The sequence below is a fragment of the Phallusia mammillata genome, chromosome 2, assembly GCF_965637545.1.
Source record: "Phallusia mammillata chromosome 2, kaPhaMamm4.hap1.1, whole genome shotgun sequence".
Taxonomy (NCBI): domain Eukaryota; kingdom Metazoa; phylum Chordata; class Ascidiacea; order Phlebobranchia; family Ascidiidae; genus Phallusia; species Phallusia mammillata.
Genome location: NC_137253.1, coordinates 16689250 through 16713858, shown reverse-complemented (window position 1 = coordinate 16713858; position 24609 = coordinate 16689250). Strand labels below are relative to the sequence as shown.

The 24609-nt window shown below is 36.1% G+C and overlaps 1 protein-coding gene and 1 long non-coding RNA gene across 4 annotated transcripts; both read right to left on the bottom strand.

The window, feature by feature from the left end:
- Positions 1-9: 9 nt before the first annotated feature.
- On the bottom strand, positions 10-15894 carry LOC145213586 (cytohesin-1-like). Of its 2 annotated transcripts, XM_080081928.1 has the most exons (14): positions 15787-15894; positions 12915-12994; positions 11354-11418; positions 8841-8907; positions 8107-8225; positions 7967-8047; positions 5383-5495; positions 4706-4854; positions 4434-4545; positions 3517-3593; positions 772-843; positions 625-712; positions 479-548; positions 10-421 (listed from the first exon to the last, which is right to left on the bottom strand). In XM_080081928.1, exons 1-14 carry the CDS (start codon positions 15803-15805, stop codon positions 334-336), a joined length of 1200 nt encoding a protein of 399 aa, XP_079938054.1. In that variant the 5' UTR covers positions 15806-15894; the 3' UTR covers positions 10-333. The 2 variants fall into 2 exon arrangements, with proteins under 2 accessions (XP_079938054.1, XP_079938053.1); XM_080081927.1 differs by having other exon boundaries at positions 10-548.
- A 4677-nt stretch (positions 15895-20571) lies between these two features.
- On the bottom strand, positions 20572-22078 carry LOC145214392 (uncharacterized). 2 transcript variants are annotated; one of them, XR_013857048.1, is made up of 4 exons: positions 21556-22078; positions 21244-21397; positions 20993-21100; positions 20572-20902 (listed from the first exon to the last, which is right to left on the bottom strand). It is a non-coding gene; the product is annotated as an uncharacterized LOC145214392 (long non-coding RNA). The 2 variants fall into 2 exon arrangements; XR_013857047.1 differs by having other exon boundaries at positions 21244-22078.
- Between the last annotated feature and the right edge of the window lie 2531 nt (positions 22079-24609).

Here is a 24609-nt window from a genome sequence, read left to right as displayed (position 1 = left end):
AAACGAAAATTGAAACCATGTGACTTTATTTTACTGATACGAATTTTAAGTGCACAAATAGCAAAATTAAAATCATGACAACTTGTTTATGTTAAAAAACGTTATCACAGCAATTAGTGGCATATTTACATACTGTGCCCGATTTTATTCGTACGAAGGCTACTTGTGCCGAAATCAATATAGGCAAAGCGGTGCATGCTGGCAAGTTAAAACCCATAGTAATAGTAAAATTTGATTTCAGTGTTTTTTTTATTTAAATAACTATTCCCACGCTTTATAAGCGTAAAATGCTAGATATAAAATTTATTTGTAAGCTTAGATATAGTGTATTTGTCATGTTTTGTTCAATTCGGAAGCCTTTTCTGCGCGTCGCTTTCTTTCCGCAATCATGTCATAATATGGATCATTACTAATGCTCTTCCTGGAATAATATACTGCGGTTAGATTACGAGTAACAAAACAGACTAAAAAAGTGTACCGAATACAACGAATCCAATCTTCTTTGTCGGCCGATGTGGCTGCCGACATTCTGTAAGTTGTGTGTTTTCCTGTCAAATATTTTTATACAGTATTTTTGAGTCCTGTGCACAGTAGCTTTGACACAAAATGGCTTTCAAATATTACCTTCAACAACTCTTCCTTCTGAATCTGTTTTGGCTGCTTTAATGGTTTGCATCAATGCGTCTTCCGGTAAATATATTTCAAAGCAATGCTGCGTAACAAGAAAGTATAATATTGTAATAGAGCTACAAGGAAACTTACAAGTCTTACCGGTTTTCGTTGGTCCGCCATTTCCCTCACTTGCAGATTTTCCAAAGGTATTATTCCTTTTGGTTCTTTGTCCTGAAAATTTATATGTATCTTATTCAACATTTTATAAGGTGAACTTAAAACATGATTTAGCTATATGTTATGAATTTATGTATACATTACTAAATCCTGTTGTAACGTTTTCCAAGCAAAATGAACTCAACTTAACATAACGATTTATATGCAATGGTCTAAGAAAAAAAGAAATAAGATATGGAATCCCAGGCTAAAAAAGGGGAAAGTAAGCATCTCTGTGGTAAGAACGTAGTACTGTTAATCTTGTGGGGAAAGCGTAAAATATCATGTGTTAACAAGAAACTAATGTAACATCTCGTTGAACAAAAACATGAGTAAAATGGAGTTCGCCATTTTGGCAAAAAATAGGCAGCTTCTATCTTGCCCATTATATTTGTGCTGGTTTCAAAACAGTTAAGAGTGCTGCCACAACGCACAAACCGTTCTTAATTGTATTTGGAAATTTGTATATGTTGACCTGCAGTTAATTGCCCATGTTCTAAATTTCAGCACATTGAAGGTAATTAAATACATGACAAAACTGCAAATCCATTTGAACGTTACAACATGCTAAAAACACTTTGCAATGCACCAAACAACAAAGTACGAAACTATTGGTTTATGTATTTTAGCTATTTTTTTGATTTTGTATTTTAGAGCCTATAGGACAGGGGTGGGCAATTAATTTTTGAAAGGGGCCACATAAGAAACCTGACTTCTGTCCGAGAGCCAAACCAACGATAAATTGGTTAAACTTTATTCTGCATTTGAGCGTTGTAATGCAAATATTTATAGTTTGCATAAAAATAAGCGGGCAAATTGACGTGAAAAATAGCAATTTAGCTTGCAATATTACGCTGAAATGTTAAAACCTAATTTTTTATTCAATTAGGTTAATCTTTCCAGTTTGTAAAAATCAGATTTATGTGTTTTTTCCCATCCCCGCCGTATTATTTTGACACAAAGGACTATAGGCTTTATTGCGTAACAATGGGTTGAACAACTTGTGTTTTATGACGATTTTGACCAGCATCACACGTAGCTGTTCGCATACGCACGTACATCACTGCGTTATCATAAATAACAAATGGCTTTTCAAAACTAGAAGGGTGGCTTAGCACATATTGCCCTTGCACATACACTATGGTCTATTTTAAAACATAAATATATTTCCTATGCTTATTTTGTATTGGGTCCCATATTAGCCATCGTCTTTTATAACCTTGGTTGTTTCTGCAGGCAAAAACTCATGGGTCCCCACACATGCAAAGTTGAAAATAATGCAATTCAATAGATAACAATGAGTAAGTTTGGTATTGTGAAGACAAACACAGTGATTGGTACTGTGCATATCTAAATATGCTACATGGAGTAAATACTATTTAAATTAAAAAACTCATTTTAGGGGGCTAGTAGGATAACTAATTGAGGTTCAACACACACAAACTTAAAAGTAGGAAACCACAATGACTCAATCAATAGTACTGCAAAATTTCAGTCCAATCTGCCAACGTTTAAAATTTCAGCCACTAGAGGTGTTTTGAGCAACAACCGTTAATGTTTCTGACGTCAAAGGGCTGCTAACAACCCCCGAACTGCAATTGCGCAATAACGATAATTGGCATACTTTACAAGCTAACCAAATTTTAGCCAATTCTGACATTGTTTACAAACTCACCCCTTTTAGGGGGCTAGCGGGGTAAATACTAGGGTTATCCGGACAAACAAAGTGGGATGCACATCTACATAACTATATCTACCATCTGTATAAGTTTCAGCCACATCCATCAAGCATTTGATAGAAAAACGAGTCGGACAAACTTCGGGGGAAAATACCCATTTTAGGGGGCTAGCAGGGTAAATACTGGGGTTATCAACAAAAACAAAGTGGAATGCACATCTACATAACTACATCTACCATCTGTATAAGTTTCAGTCACATCCATCAAGCATTTGATGGCAAAACGAGTCAGACAAACTTCGGGGAAAAAAACATTTTAGGGGGCTAGCGGGGTAAATACTGGGGTTATCAACAAAAACAAAGTGGGGTGCACATCTACATAACTACATCTACCATCTGTGTAAATTTCAGCCGAATCCATCAAACATTTGATAGAAAAACGAGTCGGACAAACTTTGGGGGAAAATACCCATTTTAGGGGGCTAGCGGGGTAAATACTGGGGTTATCAACAAAAACAAAATGGGATGCACATCTACATAACTACATCTACCATCTGTGTAAATTTCATCCAAATCCATCAAGGATTTGATGGAAAAACAAGTCGGACAAACTTTGGGTAGAAGAAAAAAAATCAATATGTGTCCCCTTCGGATGTGGCCCGCGGGCCGTAAAATGCACAGGTCTGCTATAGCAGGGGTCGGCAACCATTTTTCTACTGCGGACCGTTTTTCAAAGTGACATGTTATCGCGGACCAGTCTTCAAGAAACTACAAATATTTAGCAATAAAAACACACAAATTGGTTTATCATCCCCGGGATACATGGGCAAAATGTTTCAAAACGTTTAACCTGAAAAATTATACGGCCCGGTAACGAACTCGTCGCGGACCGGTACCCGGCCGCGGACCGGCGGTTGCCGACCACTGTGCTATAGGACTTATAGGTCCTATAGTATAGGTGAACCACTAAGAGGGAATAACTTAGTATTTTACTGGCCTCATAAACTTACTGCTGTGAACTCAAAGTAGTACAAACAATTATCAGAGAGAATAAACCATCGACGTTTCCACGTTTTATATCTTCCACCTGTAAGAATATGAATAATAAACATTGAATTTGTCAGGACATTTCATCAGGAGATCTTTAATGTTATGTTACTTTAATGTACTTGTCACAAAGCAAATCTTTCTGACAGACCATTTCAATTGCAAACCCAATTGCATTATTAGGCAAGCTTTAAGTCAAACCAATTATGTCTTAAATCCAAACAGACGATGTGTAGAGGCATTGATACTCAAAGAAATAACATATTGTTAGAAATGGATGGTCGAACAAATGGCCTAAAAAGGCAATTGGTAAAAAAAACTGTTCAAACAATTCATAAAAGCTACAGAAAACAAAACAATGCTGCTGACTAAACAAAAATCCACTTTTAACTTTGATAAAAAAAGATTGCTTTTACTTTGGGAAACACAATTTTATCACCATTTACCAAAGAATATGTAACATTCCAAAATCATGCAGTACACTACAAGCAAAACAATAATTAAAAAAAATGAATCACAAACCATTATTTTCTGATTGTACATTCAAATATAGGAAACATACCTCCTATTTAATGCCATCAGTTGAGTTGATGCATTACAATATAAAACAGCAGTATTGTTTTTAATCAACAGCCCCAAACGTTGCTAGTTAGTTTACCCATTTGGGTAAACTGAACTTGGATATATAAATCTTTAAGGTTGAAACAATTATTTCAAACTGGTGCAAATGAAAATTTGCTGCAAGTTTAGAAATGCAAATTTCTACAAATAACAGTCATAATTTTATCATTTTTATACCTTTGACAAAATAACTCCGCAAAGTTTACAATAGCAAGTTCTGTTACAGTGTTGATGACAAAAACCCTAAAAGTAACCATACCTTGTTTTAAAAGCCAACCTTCTTTGTCTGGGTTAAAAAAGGTTGTTGTCAAATCATTTCCATCATCTTCAGGTATTTTGAAAGGATCTCGTTTGATGCTTTCGTATAAACTCTAAATTTGAAATGATGGCTAGAATCAATTAAAAATATAACACAGCATAATCAGATAACACGGACAAAGGCATGTCAATTGCTGGAAATGATGGTTTTATCATGCAAAAACAGAAAAATGAATCTAAAAAGGTCAGACATACCCCTAATACATAACATACCGAAAGCAGTGAATTTGGCAAATCTGCTCCATCATTTATTCCCTTATTCATGGCAATGAAACGGTCAAGGCTGGGTTTGTCCTTAACACTTGGATTGTGCAAACTGGTGTTGAGCATTATGATTGCAAATGATAAAACATAACATGTATCTGTAGGAAAAAAATGATAAAACACTTAATTTATTAGTCACTGTCTTTTATAACCTTAACTGTTTCTGAAACTTATGGGTCTTGTAAACTATACAAATCTGGTTCAATTCAGACATTGTTTGAAATTTATTCTATTTAATGTTCTATTTTAAAGGAAAGATGGGGTAAACAAAATAGAGCAAAACACAACAATTGACCCCTATTAATAGCAAATTCTACAACCTGTCCCAATTTAATTTTATTGGAACATTACTAAAAAAATTCACCCATTTTAGGAAGCTGGTGGGGTAAGTGTTGGAACTATAGCTATTGGGTGCAACAATCAACATGTATACATGGCAAATTCTACAAGCTATCCAAATTTCATTCAATTTAAACGCTATTTTTAAAATTCACCCATTTTCGGGGGCTAAAGGGGTTAATGTTAGGGCTGCAGGGTTGAACACAACAAATACTTTTTTGAACACAACAGCATAAAACAGAGAAAAATGTTTCCCTACTTTCAGGTAAGGGAACATACAAACCTACCGGAATTGCTAAAAACTCCTGGATTGCAGGCACAGTACCGTGCAGCAAATGATTCCATCATTCTATCAATTTTTTGTGCTTCACCGGGCAGGCGAAAGCTCCACAAAAATTGTCTAAATTTAAAAAAAAACATGCAAAGGTCAAAGGTTTCTGTTACACTTGCTAATGTACAACCAAAAAGGTGGCTTTCGTATTTTTCTATGTGTACAACTTATACACTCTACACCAGGGGTTGGCAACCTTTTAGGCGATGCATGCCAATTTACTTGTTACTTCCATGTGTTAATGACCTCACGTGCCAACGTTTTTCTAAATAATAGTGGTTCGTGCCAGCAGATATCAATAATAAAGAAAAAGCAGAGTGTTTTGTGCATGTAAGGCTAAATTTTAAGACAATGTCATGATAAAAACTATAAACAAGCAGTGTGACAGGTTAAATTGTTACTTCAATATAAACACGCAAATCGGTTGGCGTGCCATAAAAAACCACCTTGCGTGCCAGGGGTTGCCGACCCCTGCTCTACACCCTATTTAATAGTCATCTATCTGCATCTTTTGTTATACTTACAAGTTACAACACATGTACATTTGTTACCAAACTTTAATGGGGTATCTACCTTTACATGACTTTACCAACAAGATTGTTACTGCAAGCTGAAATACATGGCTGCACACACATGTACACACAATACTGTAGTAACATTAATAGTGTGTGAAAATTGTGATTAGGAAAAAAAAACATTAAATACATTCCTTAAATTCAACCCTAACTTTAAACTTCTTGTCCACAATTTTTTTCAACACAAAATCAAAAAATAAACTAGAATAGTGGTTTTGCTATATATTGCCAGTTTATATATACTACATCATACCATTTACTATATTTATGATAGACATATATTTGGCACCCACATTTCATTGGGGCCCTATCTTTTTCCTGGCACTTTATAACATAATTGTTTCTGCAAGCATAATCTAATGGGTCCCCACACATATGCATATGCGATTTGGTAACAGTTAAAATAGGGCACAATCATTGTTAGATATTTACCAATTTACTATACACATCATTTGATCTACACATATGATTGTTTTTGCAAGCAAAAACGAATTGGTCCCCACACGCGTGTTTGTGCGGATTTATGGTAAACAAACATCCTGGTTATTTTTAGATTCTAAAGGAAAAACTTAAACAACTTTAGCCCTAACCCAACTTTAAAAGTTTTGTCCGTATTCTTTTTGCATCATTATTGTCATATAATTACAAAAAAACAGTAAATAAGAACAGGAAAAATACTTTCAATTTAATCTCATGCTTTGACCTTGATATTGTCGTTCAAGGTCAGTTTTTAAACACCATTTTCCAAAACTGAAAATGTGATTGATAACTTAATAAAACGACATAGCATAGCTGCGCAAAAACAGCTGATTTCTAATCACTAACACGACTGTCGCGTAAAACGTCCGTCCGGACGTCAAGCTGAGCACTCCCGCTGCATTCACACGCCCTAATCGTAAACAAGTGAAACCTTGAGAGTTGAGACTTCTATCTGACGGACAGTGTACACATATTATGGAAAATGTAACCATTAGGCCGATTGAGTCAAAAATTTAAATACGGAATGGGTAACCCACTACAAACAATTGCATTTCATTTCAGCACATTAGGGCTTGTATTTCTAGCCTAAAACTTATTATTTTGGGGTTTAAGGGGTAAAAATGGGTGAATCCAATAAAAAGTTACAAAATTCTTTAGAATAGCTTACATTGCACCAACCAACAAAGCATGAAACCCTCCGATTATGTACTTGGGTCAGTACAGTCGTTTTTAATTTGTTTTTGTTTTGGGGGCCTGTGGGTGAACCACTGAATCGTTTGGGGTCAAACTTCAGGAGGATCAAATTCGGAACAATAACTAACATCTGTGCAAATTTGAATAAATTTAAAGCACTCTTTCTTGACCAAACGCATTTAACAAACCAGCATTAGACAGAAACGAATATTTTGGGGTTTAAGGGGTGAAAATGGGTAAATCTTTTTTTAAGGTACAAAATTCTTTGAAATACCTTATATTGCACCAACCAACAAAGCATATAACTCCTTAATGAAGTACTTTAGCAAGTATAGCCGTTTTAAAAAATTCACATTTTGGGTTGCTGTGGGTGAACCGAGGGATCAAGCGGGGTCAAAATTCACATTCACCATCTTTAGACCAATATCTACAATGTGTGTAAATTGTAAAAAGTTTGAACCATTTTTTCTTGACCAAAACATGGGAACAAATCCACGTTGGACGAAAAAAAAAATATATATATATATAGACAAAAACAATATGTGTCCCCTTCAGGGAAGGGTAATAAAGGTGAACTGTTAGGTCATCCAGGGAAATCTGAAAATGTTTAAAACATACTTCCTGGGCCAAACAGCTATAACCAATAGGAATAAAAAATATGACTAAAACAATGGCCACTCTTCAAGAAAGAGGGCCCATAAATAGGCACAGAAACTTGGGCTGTTAGATACAAAGCTAGAAAGAAAAAAGACCAATAAAAAATGTGGAAAAACACCTAAAAATGTAACCTACCTTAGTGATTCATCCAAACTTTTTCCTTCAAACTGATGAAGATTAACAAATGAACTTAGGACTTCCAAGTTAAATTCATTTCTGAACCAAGATAAATAACATCAGCTTCAGCTACACATTATCTGACCTTCAACTCTTACCGTTCACCAAGAAAGTCTCCAATTGCAGTTTTATTTAAATTATCTCCTTTAAATAAGAATTCAGCAACATCTTGTGGATTCTGCTGCACATGTCCAATTTCAATCAAGTACTTCATTCCCTGAATGTAAGCCACACGATTCAAACATTCATTCTTGTACAATGCAGAACGAATTGAAAACAAAATACAAATTTAAAAGTAAAAGGTGGCTTTCTCTGTTCCCGTTGGTCAAGCAGAGACCATTAAACCGCTTTAAATGCAAATCAGTAAATTACTCCCTTGGGACTTCTATTTGACTGACTGTTCAGTTTATATACGACCAATGCAGCTTAAAATAAATTTTTGGGGGTTTAATAGGCAAATCCAATTAAAAGTTATAAAACTCTTTGTAATACGGTACATTACAATGCACCAACCAACAAAGCATCAAACTTCTAGATCACATACCTCAGTCAGTACAGTCATTTTTCAAGAAAAAAAAGTTTTTGGAGTCTGTGGGTGAACCACTGGGTCATTCAGGGCCAACTTTTAGGAGGGAGAAATTTGGATAACTGCCATGTGTGTAAATTTGAACATGTTTGAAGCACTTTTTCTTACCAAGTGCATGGAACAAACCAGTGTTACACGAAAAAAGAAACGGACGAAACAATATGTGTCCCCTGAAGGGAAGGGAACCTATAATTAACAGATAAAAAGATGAATGAGTTCAGACATATATACAGTCCTATTATCTACCTTTTTGGCATCTGCATTGAACTTTTTTCGTCCAATCATCACCTGTTTTGCTTGTGTTGTTGCCCGACTGGAATGTAAAAACAGGATTGTACAGCAATGTAAAAGTAAAAACAGGATTGTCCTTTCTAGGGGCTAATGGGTAAGAGATGGGGTTACAGGGTAAAACACAACAATCAATGCCCAACATTTTCATATTCCAAATACTGTCAAATTTGAACACCAGAGGCACAGCAACAAATAACTAGAAGAGTGGCTTTCTGATATACTTCCATTTTATATATTCTATACGATATTTACCAATTTACTATACACATCATTTGATCTACACATATGATTGTTTTTGTAAACAAAAACTAATGGGTCCCCACACGCATGTTTGTGCGGATTTACGGTAAACAAATGTTGCGGTGATTTTTACATTCTTAAGGACAAATTTTTAGAAAGCATTAACCCAAAAATAATATAAATTTGTTCGTATTCTTTTTGCACTATTATTGTCATGTAATTACAAAAACATTAAAAATACGTAATAAATACTTTAATTTAATCCTTTGCTTTGACCCAGATATTGTCGTCCAAGGTCGGGTTTTAAACACAATTTTTTTAGAAAGCTGTAACAGTTGTGTTACAGACACTTTAAATTAAAAAGTGTATACATAACAAATTGTTTTTCATTTAACTTTGTTTCGCAAAACGAGTACCATTGACCAGTAGTAACCTCTCAGGGTGCACACGCCAAACGACTGTTTGACCTTTTGACACCGTTTTCAATAGCACGCTGTCATTCGTGTTCAACAATACTGTTAAGCCTAATTTATACATGCCTTGAGTATTGACTCCTAAATTGATTGTTAAAAAAACGCTACGTTATGAAGAAAGTTCTGAGCTGTGTTTGTAATACCGACTAGTTGACCTTAAGTAACCCGTGATCATGCGGCGGCCAACCTGACAGCGAGCATTTAAAAAAACATTTATTTGGCAAAAAAGTCAAGTTAATTTTTTCATCTTAACTTTTATTAACAAAGTTTTTCTTGACATATACAAAACCGAAGCACGGTTATTAGGCTTAAATCACGTCATAGGTGTAAAACCTTCGCCAAAACTAAAAATGTGAGTGATAACTTAATAAAACGACATAGCATTGCTGTGCAAAACAGCTGATTTCTAATCACTGAAACGATGTCTCGTAAAACGTCTGTCCGACGTCAAGCTGAGCCCTCCCGCTATCGTAAACCAGTGAGTTACTCTCTTGGTACTTCTGCCTACAGTGTCTTTCTTGACCAAACGAGCGTTAGACACATTTATGTTTCGGGGGCCTGTGGGTGAATCTCTGGGTCATACGGGGTCAAAATTCACATGGACCATCTTTAGACCAATATCTGTAATGTGTGTAAAATTGAAAAAGTTTGAACCATTCTTTCTTGACCAAAACGTGGGAACAATAGCCGTGCTAAAAATTTCACGTTTTGGGGTGCTGTGGGTGAACCGAGGGATCAAACGGGGTCAAAATTCACATGGACCATCTTTAGACCAATACCTATTATGTGTGTAAATTTGAAAAAGTTTGAACCATTCTTTCTTGACCAAAACGTGGGAACAAATCCGCGCTAAAAATTTCACGTTTTGGGGGGCTGTGGGTGAACCGAGGGATCAAACGGGGTCAAAATTCACATGGACCATCTTTAGACCAATATCTGTAATGTGTGTAAATTTGAAAAAGTTTGAACCATTCTTACTTGACCAAAACGTGGGAACAAATCTGCGTTAGAAAGAAAAAAAGAAAAACGAAAAAAGAAAAAAAAATATAGACAAAAACAATATGTGTCCCCATCAGGGAAGGGGACCCATAATAATTTTAATGTCAATACCCCATGACTGCAATTGGCAAAACTATAACCAACTAAGTATTGCTTACAGTTCACATGGGGCCTCATACATGTTGCACTTATAATATGGCACTGAAACTTGATTTGTAGTGACCTGCAGCTAGTGATGGGATGACAACAGGTTTTGAAGTGAGTACTGATACACAGTACGAGTACCATGTGTATACACCTTCGATACCGATTACTGAGTACTTAAATATAGTGTTGTACCTAGAGTATATCACTAGCTAATTTATCTGCCATGGTTGGGGTACATGCACATACACACACATGCAGAAACATGTAGAGATAATGTAATCTCCACATGATAGCAAAAAATATATGTTGCCTGTATTCTTATAGTGTAAACCAGCCTTATCGAATGTTGGTATAGAAAACTGAGGCAAAATATTTCGATATGGAGTAAGAGTTTCGATACCATCGATACCGAATACCAGGTACTCATCTCACCATTACCTGTAACATGCAATAATTTACTCTTGGGGACTAGCAGGGTAACCAGTGGGGCTGCAGAAAAGAAAAAATGTCAAAAAAATATGTTAATCTAATGAAAACCTGTACAATCTAATTGAATACACAAAGTAGAACAAAAAAATGTCTGTCTTTCTAAGCCACACATACAAATACCTTTCTTCAGTTTCTTCCATCTGATCAATGTCAGTGTCCACATCTTTTATTTCCTCCTTTAGTCTCTATAAACAACAACAAAACATTTTTTGGAAAATACATACTCTATTGCAGTGGTTCCCAACCTGGGGTCCGTGAAGGTAAACATTTGTAGTAGCATTAACAACAGTACAATATTTTTAGGTTCCCAAATCGTTTTTACAATCCTGTATATAATGCAAACTGTTTATCAAACGTTGTGATTGTTACTTCCATTGTGACATCACAACCAGAAAATTGACACTGACTGCCACAGTACAGAACTTTATTGAGATTAAAGGACTGTGAAGGTTGATTAAAATTCTGCCCACAAAAAATGAAAATATAATAACGTATAATGCAGGAAATGAAAAAAGGCTAAATTACGTTGGGGGTCCGCGGACCGATAAAATTTATAAATGGGGTCCGTGACTACAAAAAGGTTGGGAACCACTGCTCTATTGTGACTGCCCACCATATATAATGGCAGAGACAATTAAAAATGAAACCGTCACAGAATAAAAAACAAAATAGTTTTGCCTTTAGCCAGCTGTTGCCTAGTACAATGTGTGTTCATATGCAAAACAGGGACCTATAAAGCGTCTTTTTGTTAAATAGGATAGAACATCTTTTGTTTCTCAAGTTATCAAAAATTTATGTCAACATTGTTCTCAAGTTTTACATAAACATGTTCTTTAGCAATACTTATTCTCATTCACTGACTAACAATTATACGATTGATGTCACAAACAAGGCACTGGAGGCTGCAGTTTTAGGGCAAGCTTCATTGTGATGATGGCAATGTTTCAAAGACAAAATTCTTCTCAATTCTCACCAGACTTAACAACCTTTTGTATGAAGCAGCCACAAACAAGCCAAAATAAACTGCACAAAAGACACATATTTGGATTATAAGAGAACCAACCAACAATACATTAAGCCTCGGTCAATTCAGACCCGGTAAGATAAAAAATGTCCAGATTAGGGGAAGATCTGTCAAATAGAGCCTTACCACATTACAAATCATTTGTACTAAAGTTTTGTCTGGACTAGGCAAGATCCTGATTAACTTAATCATGTTTAATCAAGGTTTACTGTATAGTAAATAAACTCCACCATCGTGTACTTTAGCAAGTACGTTTTTAATTTTTAGCGTTGAGGGCCCGTGGCTAACCGTCTGGGTCAACCAGGGTCGAAGTTTATGTGAATCAACTTCAAACAACTGACTAAGCACTCTTAATTGACCAAACAGGTGGAACACACCAACAGAAAAAATACAGAAAAATACAAAATGCAGACAAAAACAATATGTGTCTCCATGGGAAAGGGACTCCTCATGATGATTTACAGCTAGAATATGTGATAGAAGCAAATGGAATGTTTACTTTCAATCTAAACCTTGTTAATGTCACAAAAGTTAGTTAAACAGGAGTTTTCACATTTTATGTATATTAATATGTATGAAAATATAATAATCACACTCACACAATTTTCTTTTGCAAGTAAATTAATCCAGTTGTGTAAATCAGAAACTCCTACACACCTGAATTTCCTCTAATAAACTTTTTTTCTTTCTCCAGATTTCTTGCAATATCTCATAGTCTGCTTCATCAAGATCACCATCTGCAAAAACACTGATGAGATAACATACAATGAATAATTGCTAGTCAAAATATGCAAATACTTTGATTTAGATGATTACAATTAAGGTAAAACTTCTTGGTGACAGAGCATTCTCTCTCTTTGGTGGCCTAGAACAGTGGTTCCCAACCACCGGTCCGCAAAAATATTTTTAAAAAATATAAATATTTTGCCGGTCCGCAAATTATTTTACTTTATGTATACTTTTCAAAGTAGGCCTATTGCAAAGTTGTTGGCTGTAAAACTGGGGTTTCCACAGTTGATATCCGCAAAATTACTCAATAAAGCTTTTGTGACGTTTATGATTGTTTTGTCATAAACTGCGTCTAGCATTCAACATTTCTTTGTAAACAAAGTTATTTTTCACTTGTAAGATGAGATTCATACTGGCAGCTAAACAACAGCAAACATCCCACTAACATTGACTTTGTATGTAAATAGATTGGCGTTTTGTTGTTTAAGTTGATTGCCGTTTGGTTGCAATTTTTCGTCCTAAATATATAGGCTATGACTAAAACTTGCATTATGTTGCGCAACGACAACGTTGGTGAACAAAAAGCATACAAATATCTGTTGCCTTCACTATGATCTTTTGTTGCCGGTCCATGGAAATTTTTTCGGTTTTTACCGGTCCAGTGGCGTAGAAAGGTTGGGAACCACTGGCCTAGAACAGTGTTTCCCAACCCCTGAAAATTCTGTTGGGTTGCCGGTTTTTGTGACAATAAGAGGATTTTCTCTTTGACTTCATTTCATGGCGTTATTTTTCCTCAAGGCTTTAAATTAGGATTCTTCAACGGGGGCAGTTTCAACCACCGAGGGGGTGATCGTGACAGTTTTTAGAGTTGGGGGGGGGGATTTCAACATTACTGATTGCATATATATATATATAGGAGCTCACAAGAACGTTGAAACTCAGCTAACTTTATCTTACAACCAGATTTTATTCGTTTTTTTGAAGGGCACAACAGCTTAAATATGCCACTCTATGAATATAGTGTGTTTATTGGCAATTGTTTGTGCTTTTCTGTGATCTTGAGCAAGGTTGGGCATTTAATTTGCCACAGAAAAATTTGTTTAGGTTCTGTAAGGTGACCGGTTATACTTTTTAAATACAATTGTAACAAGCTTTTCTTTGAACTTGTTTCTCTTTCACACTTCCGATAGGCTTAATAGCGCTTCCCAAACTGAGAAGTATTTGTATCTTTTAATTTGGTAAATGTAGTGTCATTTGATGTTGAATGTATAGAATTCTTCACTACCGAGTAAAGCCCCATTGTTTTCAACAACAGAAGGGTATTGTTTTTTTTTATTTTGTCTATGATGTAACATTGTTGGCCCAAAATAATTTCAAGAAAACTTGGTGTGATAATGTTTAATGCTATTTGTGACGTCATATTGGCTGATAATGCTTTGAACCAGCTCAAAAGTACGGGCCAAACAGAAATGTTTTGTCGAAAAAAAGAATATATAGTAATTATTTTTAAACTTTCCAAACTAGCGTAGTAATTTTCGAAAAGCTTTCCTGATTTAGAGATAAACATGCAACCAAAATAGTAAGAATGCATGTCTATAGGTCGCGAGAAACCACAAAACAAAATTTGGGGAAGTATTTGGGTCGCTACAAAAAAAGGTTGGGAACCACTGGCCTAGAATACCTTTATTTACCTTGAGAACCAGATCAGCATTCATACCTCAGAGCAAAATGTTGTGGACGGTGCAAAGATTAGTACTACATGTACACTCTACGACAATGATTTTCACTTTTTTTTTATCCAGCAACCAATTTTAGCAACCCAATGTAAATGCTGATGTATTTTTTTTTACTTTTTATTGTTGGTTAGTATTTCACTGTTTTCCTTTAGTTAAATGGACCTCCAGTTAATTGGCACATGCCCTCCAAGAGGGTCGCTGCTGAAAAACCATTGCTCTATAACATAACACAGGACATCTTACATACATTTTAGACCAGTGTTTCTTAATGTTTCATGCACTGTGGCTACCTAAGCAAGTTTTAGGCATCATGATCCCCTTCAGTAACCCATAAGACCTGTGGCCCCCACCAAAATATGTAATCAGCGCATTCAAATAAAATGTAAAGTCTATGATCTATCAGGATCTATGATCTACATGTATTTTTTGGTAAAAACAGGTGACTGGTCATGTCGACTGTCAAAACACAACAAAAGGGAATGAAAAATTAGGTACAATTCCTAAATCAATTGGGTGGTTTGGATTTCGGTACTAATATCCGCTTTGAAAAGTCGAATAGAGTAAATTCCCCTGTTCTAACCTTTACCTCTTGTGCTGTTCTTGCATAATTTATAAGAATTCGTAAAGTTGAAGGACCAAAACATTAGAACAAGGCCGCATTAGCCAGTAAAAAGAAAGTATCATAAAAAAAAACACAAAAAAATAATATCTGTGTTCTCTTAAAATGGAACTCATAAAAACTTTGTACAATAGACCAACGATGTTGAGACAAACAGAATAAGAATGCGTTTTCAGAATTCAACTCTTGGATCACAAGTCACATACAAAAACAGAAAAGCTGTATAGTTCGACTGAATAGTTTGTAAGTTGAAAAACTTCTTCAAACCTAGCAATATCACAGTGACATCAACAAAAATACCAACATGAAAGGCATTTGCATTGTCTCTGCACAACATGTTTATTACGTTTTGGACATGACACATTTAAATGCCAACATTTTAACTTTAATCTGCACTGCAGATCTTTTTTATATGAAAACTAAAAGTTTAAATAATATAACTTACATTCTTCACCCATCTTCATTGTAATAAGATCTGTTAATCCTCTGGAAATATTTAAATCAAGCTCAGATTTTCCTTTAAATCATCACTTCTAAACATAAGCATAAATTGTGTACGATTAACAGGGACATTTACCTTGACTTATTAAAATGCATGTAAAATAACAAAACATTGCCTTTTTGACGACACGCCCGAAAAAAACGCAACCAGTGCCCTGCTGTCAGAAACCAGCCCGTTTGGGCAGGAAAACTGCCATTTAATCCTTTCCTGCCTATATCAAACTGGCTCTGGTCATACTCCGTTTTAATATTTCAGCCATTTGCGCCATAAATCGGTAATTGGTAAGTTTTCGACTAACGTGAAGTATTGTATTAGCACTCATCAGATCCACTTCAGTTTCCTGCTTCTTTCTGCGCTTTAAGCAGGTCAAAATCCATAGAAAACAAAATCCACAACCTACCGTATTTACTAGATTGTAAGCCACCACTTATATAGTTTTTTACCTGACGTTTGTGCGGCTGTTCCAAACTTGTATACATGTACAGATTACACGTCGATATATGTTCTGCTACTAGGTACAATTAAATATCAACGTTTCACGTCTAACAAATATGGCAAACAGTTAAACTATGTAACAATAGGCCTATTTGTTTTTGTGTAGGCTACCCAAAGAGTACAGAAAAATACTCTTTGGGCTACCGTACCTTCAGATAACAAACTGATTTATGAGTAGGGCTATATACAGTGGTGGGATTCAATTTTTTTGTCAGCCGGTTCTATCATAAAAGTCATATTTTTCAGCCGGTTCTCTTCTGTTACAAAAAGTCCATTGACAGTAACCAGTAATGCTAACCGGTTCGCTGATCTCATACAATTTCGTGAGACAGTTCTATAAAACCGGTGCGGACCGGCTGAATCCCACCACTGGCTATATATCATATTTTTTTAAGCAGGACAAACGGAAATTTTGTTATATCGTTAAGGTAGCCCGTGTAAAGCCTGCTTTTTCAGAGCGATGATCCACGTACCGGAAAGCATAAAATATAAAGCAGTGACGTCAACAACATTTTTTCTGTTTTTTTTTCTGACTCCTGTTTTAGAAAATGACACTGCGATAAAATCATGTGTTAAGCAGCTTTAAATGCAGGTTTCAGTCAGTTTCAATATCTTTTGCAAATGGAAACGATCCAAAAAAGATCATTGAATCAACGCTTATTTTGCGTGCCAGTGTGGTGGAAGGGTACGCGGTTTTGGCTGCATATGGTTTTGGCTGCGTATTGTACCGTCATATTGTCATCCTAGTTTCTCTTTTGATGGGGAAAATCATGCTACGGTATATCTTTTTTCAATAATTGTTGGTCTAATATTTTAAAAATAGTGCCGTATCTTTTTTTCATGATTTGGTCTAATGACAGGGGTGGCCAAACTGCTGCTCCCGAGCCGCATGCGGCTCTTTGAGGCTTTGATTGCGGCTCTTTAATGTTAAACAAGCATTTATTTCCCCATCTTGGCGAATTGTTTAACTTGATTATAAAACAATGCATTCTATCACGTATTAACAATAGACTGACTGTTTGTAATAACCAATTAATGTACATTCCGAAGACCGAAAAGAACATAATTGTACAGGAGCGTGCTAGCTTGCATTGCAGTCAAATATATTGTCAGATTGAAACTGTAAGTCAGGCCTGACATTAAAAGAATTTACATTTGTATTGTGGCTTATACTAGCAATAACTGCAAAGTTTAGCCAAGAAAATGTCGTTAAGAAGTAATTGCAATAAAAAAAGAAAGATAAGCAGGAAAATATAACTTTTAAAACAGGATGGGAGGAGGAGTTTGCATTCATTCAATGAATTTCATTGATAATGGAGGTAGAGCTGTATGTCTTATCTGTCAAGCTTCGCTCAATCATTACAAAACTAGTAACTTCAAACGTCATTACGAAGCTAAACACAAACACTTTCCCATCATATATCAGCCCAATTTCAAACACCTTGCACAGTATCATAACACAACAATAAATCATTATAATCACAAATAATTGAGCGTTTTTCATTGTGAGCGTTTTTGATTTTTTTTGTGTTGCTACTCTTTTAAAACTAAATTTTGTGATATGCGGCTCGAGCATGAAGCAGGTTTGCCCGCCTCTGTAGGTATATTATTGTAAACTGTAGTTCGATAGGACTGACAACCGATGATACATGTTTCTTCGAAAAATCTACTAACACCATACCTCACGGGACACCCCCACCCACATTTAGCTAATTTCCGATAAGTGGCGCAAAGAGCACTTTAAACATTTAAAACAATATATATCCAAAAATGCTCACGGTTAGGACTATTAGGGTCGGGGTAAGGTATTAGCATTTAAAATTCAAGAAAACTAGCATAAGAACTTAGTTACTAATGTAAAAATTTTAAAAACTCATTTCCCAACCCCCCTTCAGCCGCTAAGTAAATAATTCAGCTCTTTACGCCATCTTGTAAAAGTGGATCGCCCGTGAGGTATGGTGTTAATATAGGGTTGCCATACGACAGGATTTCCCCCTGACATGTCAGGGAATTTAGTGTTTAAGTCTGCGTCAGGGAGAAATGGTAAAATGTACTTGAAAGTCCGGAATTTAAGAAAAAATATACATATATTATGAAATTAATGTAACAACGGATACAGTTTCTGGTAGTTAACTACAACCGCGGCACGCCATGAAGCGTAAAGGGGTAAACTGGCGGCGCGCAGACTAACGCATAAGGCTACTGTTTTGTTTTGCAGTGTGCGTGCGCGCGTACCAATACCTGTTTGTTACTGGTTGTCTACACCAAGCGCGAACGCGAACGGCTCTTTTTTTCCTCACGCGAATGACGCGAAAATCGAGGTTTACACCAGGCGCGAACGTTGCGAACAAAGCTGTTTCGTTCGCTCATCCGGCAGTGGTGCACTGCCAATATATGATAAGACTTGCAATTAATGTCATGGAATTGTGTTCTGTTTGTTGCATGTGAAGGGTTAATCGAACAATAGTACACAATACAAAGCCTATGACCATCAAATGTGGTTTTGCAACTGATAATAGTAAAATTGCTCCTAAACCAAAGTCGTTGTTTATGTGATGCAAAACTTCTCTACCCTGTGCAGCTAATTTAAGAAATTGTTCTCCAAAGTATTCGTGTGTCTTCTTTATCTTGATTGTTTGCACTCTAAAACTTAAACATGTACCATTTTGGGGGAATAAAATACAACAAAGTTAATATCTATTTAAGTTTCCAAAAACTATGTTATTTCCTACTTAATCTACCTGGTGGGTCTGTACATCGGAAAACTTGGTTCCAGACATATTAATTCTGATACCACTGCACCTATTCTATCACCATTTGAAAATAGTATATTGATCATGTGCTTTGTGATATGACAGCGCCATTTATGACTGTCCAGCACTTTTATGAGTGATATATTTTTACAATTTGCATCAATTGACATTGTGTAATAAAGTTGCAGTGGCTAAACTTCCATATGACAACAAAGTAACCGACATAAATGACCAAGACTGCATATTCTGGGCAAAATTCTCGTGCGAAGCGCCGTTTCTGTTGCTCACGGAGCAACCCAGACGCGAAGCGCGCAAACTAGAGAAGCGCGAAATGGGACTTCCCCACTCGTTGCTTAAACAGAGAAAGAAATTTCGCGTTGCTCGCTTCGCACGCGCTTGGTGTAAACCGGCCTTCAATGCTACGAGGGAACGTGGGAAGTTTTATTTGCTTTCACTGCTGACGAAAATGGTTTGCCAAGGGTATTATGCATGTAACTAACTAAAAACAAAAAGTCCAATGACGTGAGACATAAAAACTGGTCCAAATGGCTCGTAGAGTGGTAGAGGTAGGCGGCCACTGAAGTACAGGGCCGGACTAACACTATTAGAGGCCCTAAGCACTAAAACAATTTGGTGCCCCTACACCATTTTTAATTCGAAATATAAACGTAAAAACAAAATTAGTCATCGAGATTTCGATTTTAACATAATATACAGCAAGGGTAATAGACTATAAGCTTAGCTGATATTAAACTTGCAGATTTGTTTCAGAATGTCAGAAATATTCCAAAACTCAATTAAAAACGCCTAATTTTGCTGCTGCCTTCCCCAGTCTCAGCACTGTTGCCCAATTGTAAAACATACTAGTAGGCCTATTAGTGTCGTGTTTAATTTACGTTTGCCACATGCGCGAATGTGTTTTCAAACAGCATGCTATTGCTATTAACTATAAGCATTGCCACTGTCTTGACCAGGGGTGCCCAATCTTTTTTGACTCAAAATCGACGTTTGAGATAGTGTAGTCCAACTCTCGGGATCTACCATTCCAATACAAACTAACAAGATAATGCAAGACTATGTGTGTATTACCAAAGGAAAACTAGCATTTTCCGAGCCCTGTTTTACGTTTTTTATCGTGGTTTGGGTGTGACTTTTTGCACTACATTGAACTTAATTTTTTATAATTCATCCGAAGGTAATCTTGATAATACAAAAAGTACCAGCACAAAGTAACCATTACTACTGTAACTATTATTTTTGTGACGTACACTCTAAAAAAAATTGTGTGAAGTTTGAATGAAAAATGATTCTCGTCGAGTAAAGAGTGAAACGATTTGTGTATTTCACTTCATTCATTTTTTTCAATGATTCAAAGATTGATATATATATGCAAGCTCTATCTTTGAATCATTGAGTGATATTGAACCTTTCAGATATTCTTTATTCTGAACCTTTCAAACATATATTTTTCAGTCATAGCGAAAATAGCATACAGATTTAATATTTCGTCACATTACTTGAAAATGTATTTACCATAGCACTTAAAACTATAGCTGAAAGAGCATGCAGTACATGTACTCAAGTCTCAACATACAACTTTTGAATTCAAACAATAAAGTTTAGGAGTTTAAAATCGTTTCAAAATGAAAAAGGGGAAAGTTATACACCAAAAAGATGCAAGCAAAAGAAGTGTTGGCCAAAAATAAGCACCATAGAGTGACCCATATTGTAGTTCAGTGGCAATGGGATAGGGTTGATCCAGTTAGATTCATCGGCTGGTTTTCCTTGTGCTTTATCCCACTGAATCCAGTCTGTAAAATGTAATGTTTACGACACATTTAATACCTTAGTCTTTGATGATAAAATGCAAGCAACTTGTTGCAATATGAAAATAAACTCACCTTTTTTTAAACTGGACAACCACGCATAGAGATATTTGCTCTCTTTCCCTCCTTTCATAATTAATGGCGGAAGAAGCCTTGGCTAGCACATTGTTGTAGTCATATATTCTGTAAAATGGTATATTTTTTTACCTACTGTTACATGGGTATGCTCAGTATTTTCTCGTTATTTCTAGGTTCAGATAAGTTTTATGAAACCATGAAGCTTACAAATTAAAGTATAGCTCTGTGTTTTGTTAAAATCATCTTACCTGGCATCAACATCCCGATTCCCGACCTTTTTGTCGATCTTGTTTTGTCTGTCGATAAGCTCCCCAATTTAAAATGGTGAAACATTTGCCATTGACAAATTATCCGCTTCGATGAAAAGCACAAAACCAGACTTGCCTACATGTTGCCTAGTTGCTATAAAAAAGATATTCAAAATAATTCTTGATCATCAGTATGTTATTACGTCTACATTTATTACATTAATTTTTCGTCTAGAAAACTTTTTATACATCTATAAACTAACAAACTTATCAGTAAGCGATAAATACCCTGGCATCCTGGCCTTTACTTACCGGTTTCTAACAGCTTTTTCTTCAAGTATCGTTTCAAACTCCTGCCTTCCCAAACCAGTCGAATATAGCGAAAAAAGTAAATTAAATTACCGCCCGACCGTCAATATCCAATGGGATCGCTGTATTTGACAGGCGAAACGTCGAACTAGTGGCGCGGAAATTGCGAACAATAGCAGATGTCTCAAGGGAGTTACGTCTGCCGCGGTTCAATGTTTACTTCACTCACTGTAACAGCAAAAGATTCAAAATCCCCTCCAATCGTTTGAAAGGTTCACGAAAATGAATGAAGTTTTTTCGAGTGTAATTATTACTTTTGTGACTTTTGCGATGTAAAGCGTCGACTGAGTATTTGTGGTGTGAACATATCCTAATGAATAACTTTCACAATAAAGTCATCTATGTAGGGCAGGGTTGGGTAACGAGTCCTATCAGTCGAGTGTCAAGTCAAGTCAGTAGAGGTTCGAGTCCCAAGTCAAGTCGAGTCACAAGGGGTTCGAGTCTCAAGTCGAGTCAAGTCAAATGAGGTTCGAGTCTCAAGTCTCAAGTGTAATGAGAAGTTTGCTGCTGTCTTTTGCACTTTTAAACATTTTGGCACAACACTTACAGCATTGTGACGTACGACATAGTTCAAAGTAGACTCTGAACTTTGTCTGACGTCACAATGCTGCAAATTACGGAACGTGAATGTTCTGAATCAGCTTAAGATTGGTTGTTTTTCTTTAATTAATGGACAAGCCTTTAACATCTTGCATTTTGCAATTGAGATATAATTGTAATAAATTTGGCGGACCGGCAGAAAAGTTGACGGGGACCGGCACCGGTCGCATATTTCCAAAATGTTTCCGAATTCGAACCACAGGGCTTTTTAAGCCAATCACAAAGGCGGGTTTTTCCGGGTCATGTGACTTTTTAACCAATCAGCGTAGTCGACTCATTGAACCAATCATACGACAGCTTGCGTAGTAACCAGTCAATCTGCCTTGAGTTACTATATTTGAAAGTTAAGGTTGTGCGTGGTTTTATAATTGTATTACTAAAATAATGGCATTTTAAAGGGCATTTTTAATGATTAATCATAACCTTTTTGTAAATAATCGTCTGATATTGTTAAGTGGATTCCCTGCAGCAATGGTGGAACTTGGAGGAAAATTAGTAACAGAAGGAAATGAAGTAATGGTTTTTAGATTGACCTTACAATCAGCAAAAGAATGGGACGAGTGGCTTGAGTCTTTTTGTGTAGTTTCTAGTACTAGCTGGAATGTATGCAAAACATTTTTCAATCCTAAAATATTTTGGGGAAACCTTTAAATGCCATCTTAATCAGTTTTGCCATCACGAAACTGGTGCATCAAATTTAAATATTTTGGGGAACCTTTAAATGCCATCTTAATCAGTTTTGCCATCACGAAACTGGTGCATCAAATTCAACACTTTGTGTCCTGTGTCTATGGATGTTAAGATCAAACTTTACACCAAGTCAACTAAACATCAGATAAGTTGGTTTCTACTCATCCATGTATAGTAAGTGTGGCAGTTAACCACAATCACTTGCTTAAAGCTGCCTGAAACCTTGGTTAGCTAAAGATCAGTGAATCTAAAAAAAAAAATTTTCTTCATGTGTTTTTGGCAATGATTGTCAGTGTCTCAAGCATTACAAACTACATACCCATGAGACCAAGTTGCTTGTTGCAGATGGAATAAGTGCAGCAGTCACTAACAACTGCCATAATCCAAAAATATATATAATTGTAATAAATTTGGCGGACCGGCAGAAAAGTTGACGGGGACCGGCACCGGTCGGCGGACCGGCGGTTGAGAACCACTGCTCTAGTCTACCCAAAGTCTCTTTCTGTGGATTTTGGCTCTATCTGTTTCTTCAGACAACAAATTCCACGAGCCGTTTCAATACAATGTTTCTAAATGATGCGTTTTTGACTGATCGGTTAAATTGATAATTTATTGGTATATTTTAATTCCATGTTGTAGTGCAAGTCAACTGTTTACAACAGGAATGTGCAACATTTTTCGTCGGTGGGCCATGTAACCAATTTCAGACATAAAGCGAGGGCCACACATTTTTTTTCATGTACACAATAAATTTTAAATTCTTCCAAAGCATCTATACATTTATTTTCTAAAACATACAGAGTTTCGCCGCAAAACTGGCTGTCACAACAAAACAATTGTATACTAAACAAAGGAAATTGTTACGTCACATTTGGTGAAGTACTTGCAAACTGCTGTATGGCCCACCGCTTGGAAAACATTGGTTTAGCACAGTGCTCCGCAACCTTTTTTACGCACGTCGCACCATGCAAGCTTTAAAAATTCGGCGGCACACCCTAACAAAAATTGCGATTTGAAATTTTTCGAAAGACTAAAAAAAAGCTTTAAGCCAGGGGCGTAAACTTCTTTGAGGGCCAAAAACATTTTTTACTTTAGTGAATGGCTGTAGTATTGGAACTAATGTACATAAAACATTTGTAATGTACATAGTGTACATAAAATGTACATAAAACATGCAATAAACAGATATACAGCGTAGCAAAGTAAAAATAACAAACAAGTGTAATAAACTATCTATTTCCATCATACGATTAAAACGTCGCATTTATTTCTAGCCATTACTAATAAAGAATGATTGTTTCTTAAAATCGGTGGTCTGACAGGTTATTCCACATGAGGTCTGACAGGTTATTCCACCTGAATGTGTAGTGAGTAGTGTAGCTTTAGTTTGGTGTTGTGAACTGTATTAATTGCTATAATGTTAAAATACACAAAAACATAAATTTAAAACAAAAAGCTACGGTTTTGCGGCAGCACACCCAGCATCGTATTGCGGCACAGCGGTTGCGGAGCACTGGAACAACTTGGGAGATTTACCAAAAACTGGTAGAAAATTTTGCTCAATTCTCAGAAGAATGGCATTTTTCTCCGAAACAGTGTGTTAGTGAGGGCTACACTAAATAGCTTGGTGGGCCGGATTGTGGCCCGTGGGCTGCTTGTTGCACGCCCCTGGTTTACAAGCTAAAACTAGAACCTTGTATCGGAACG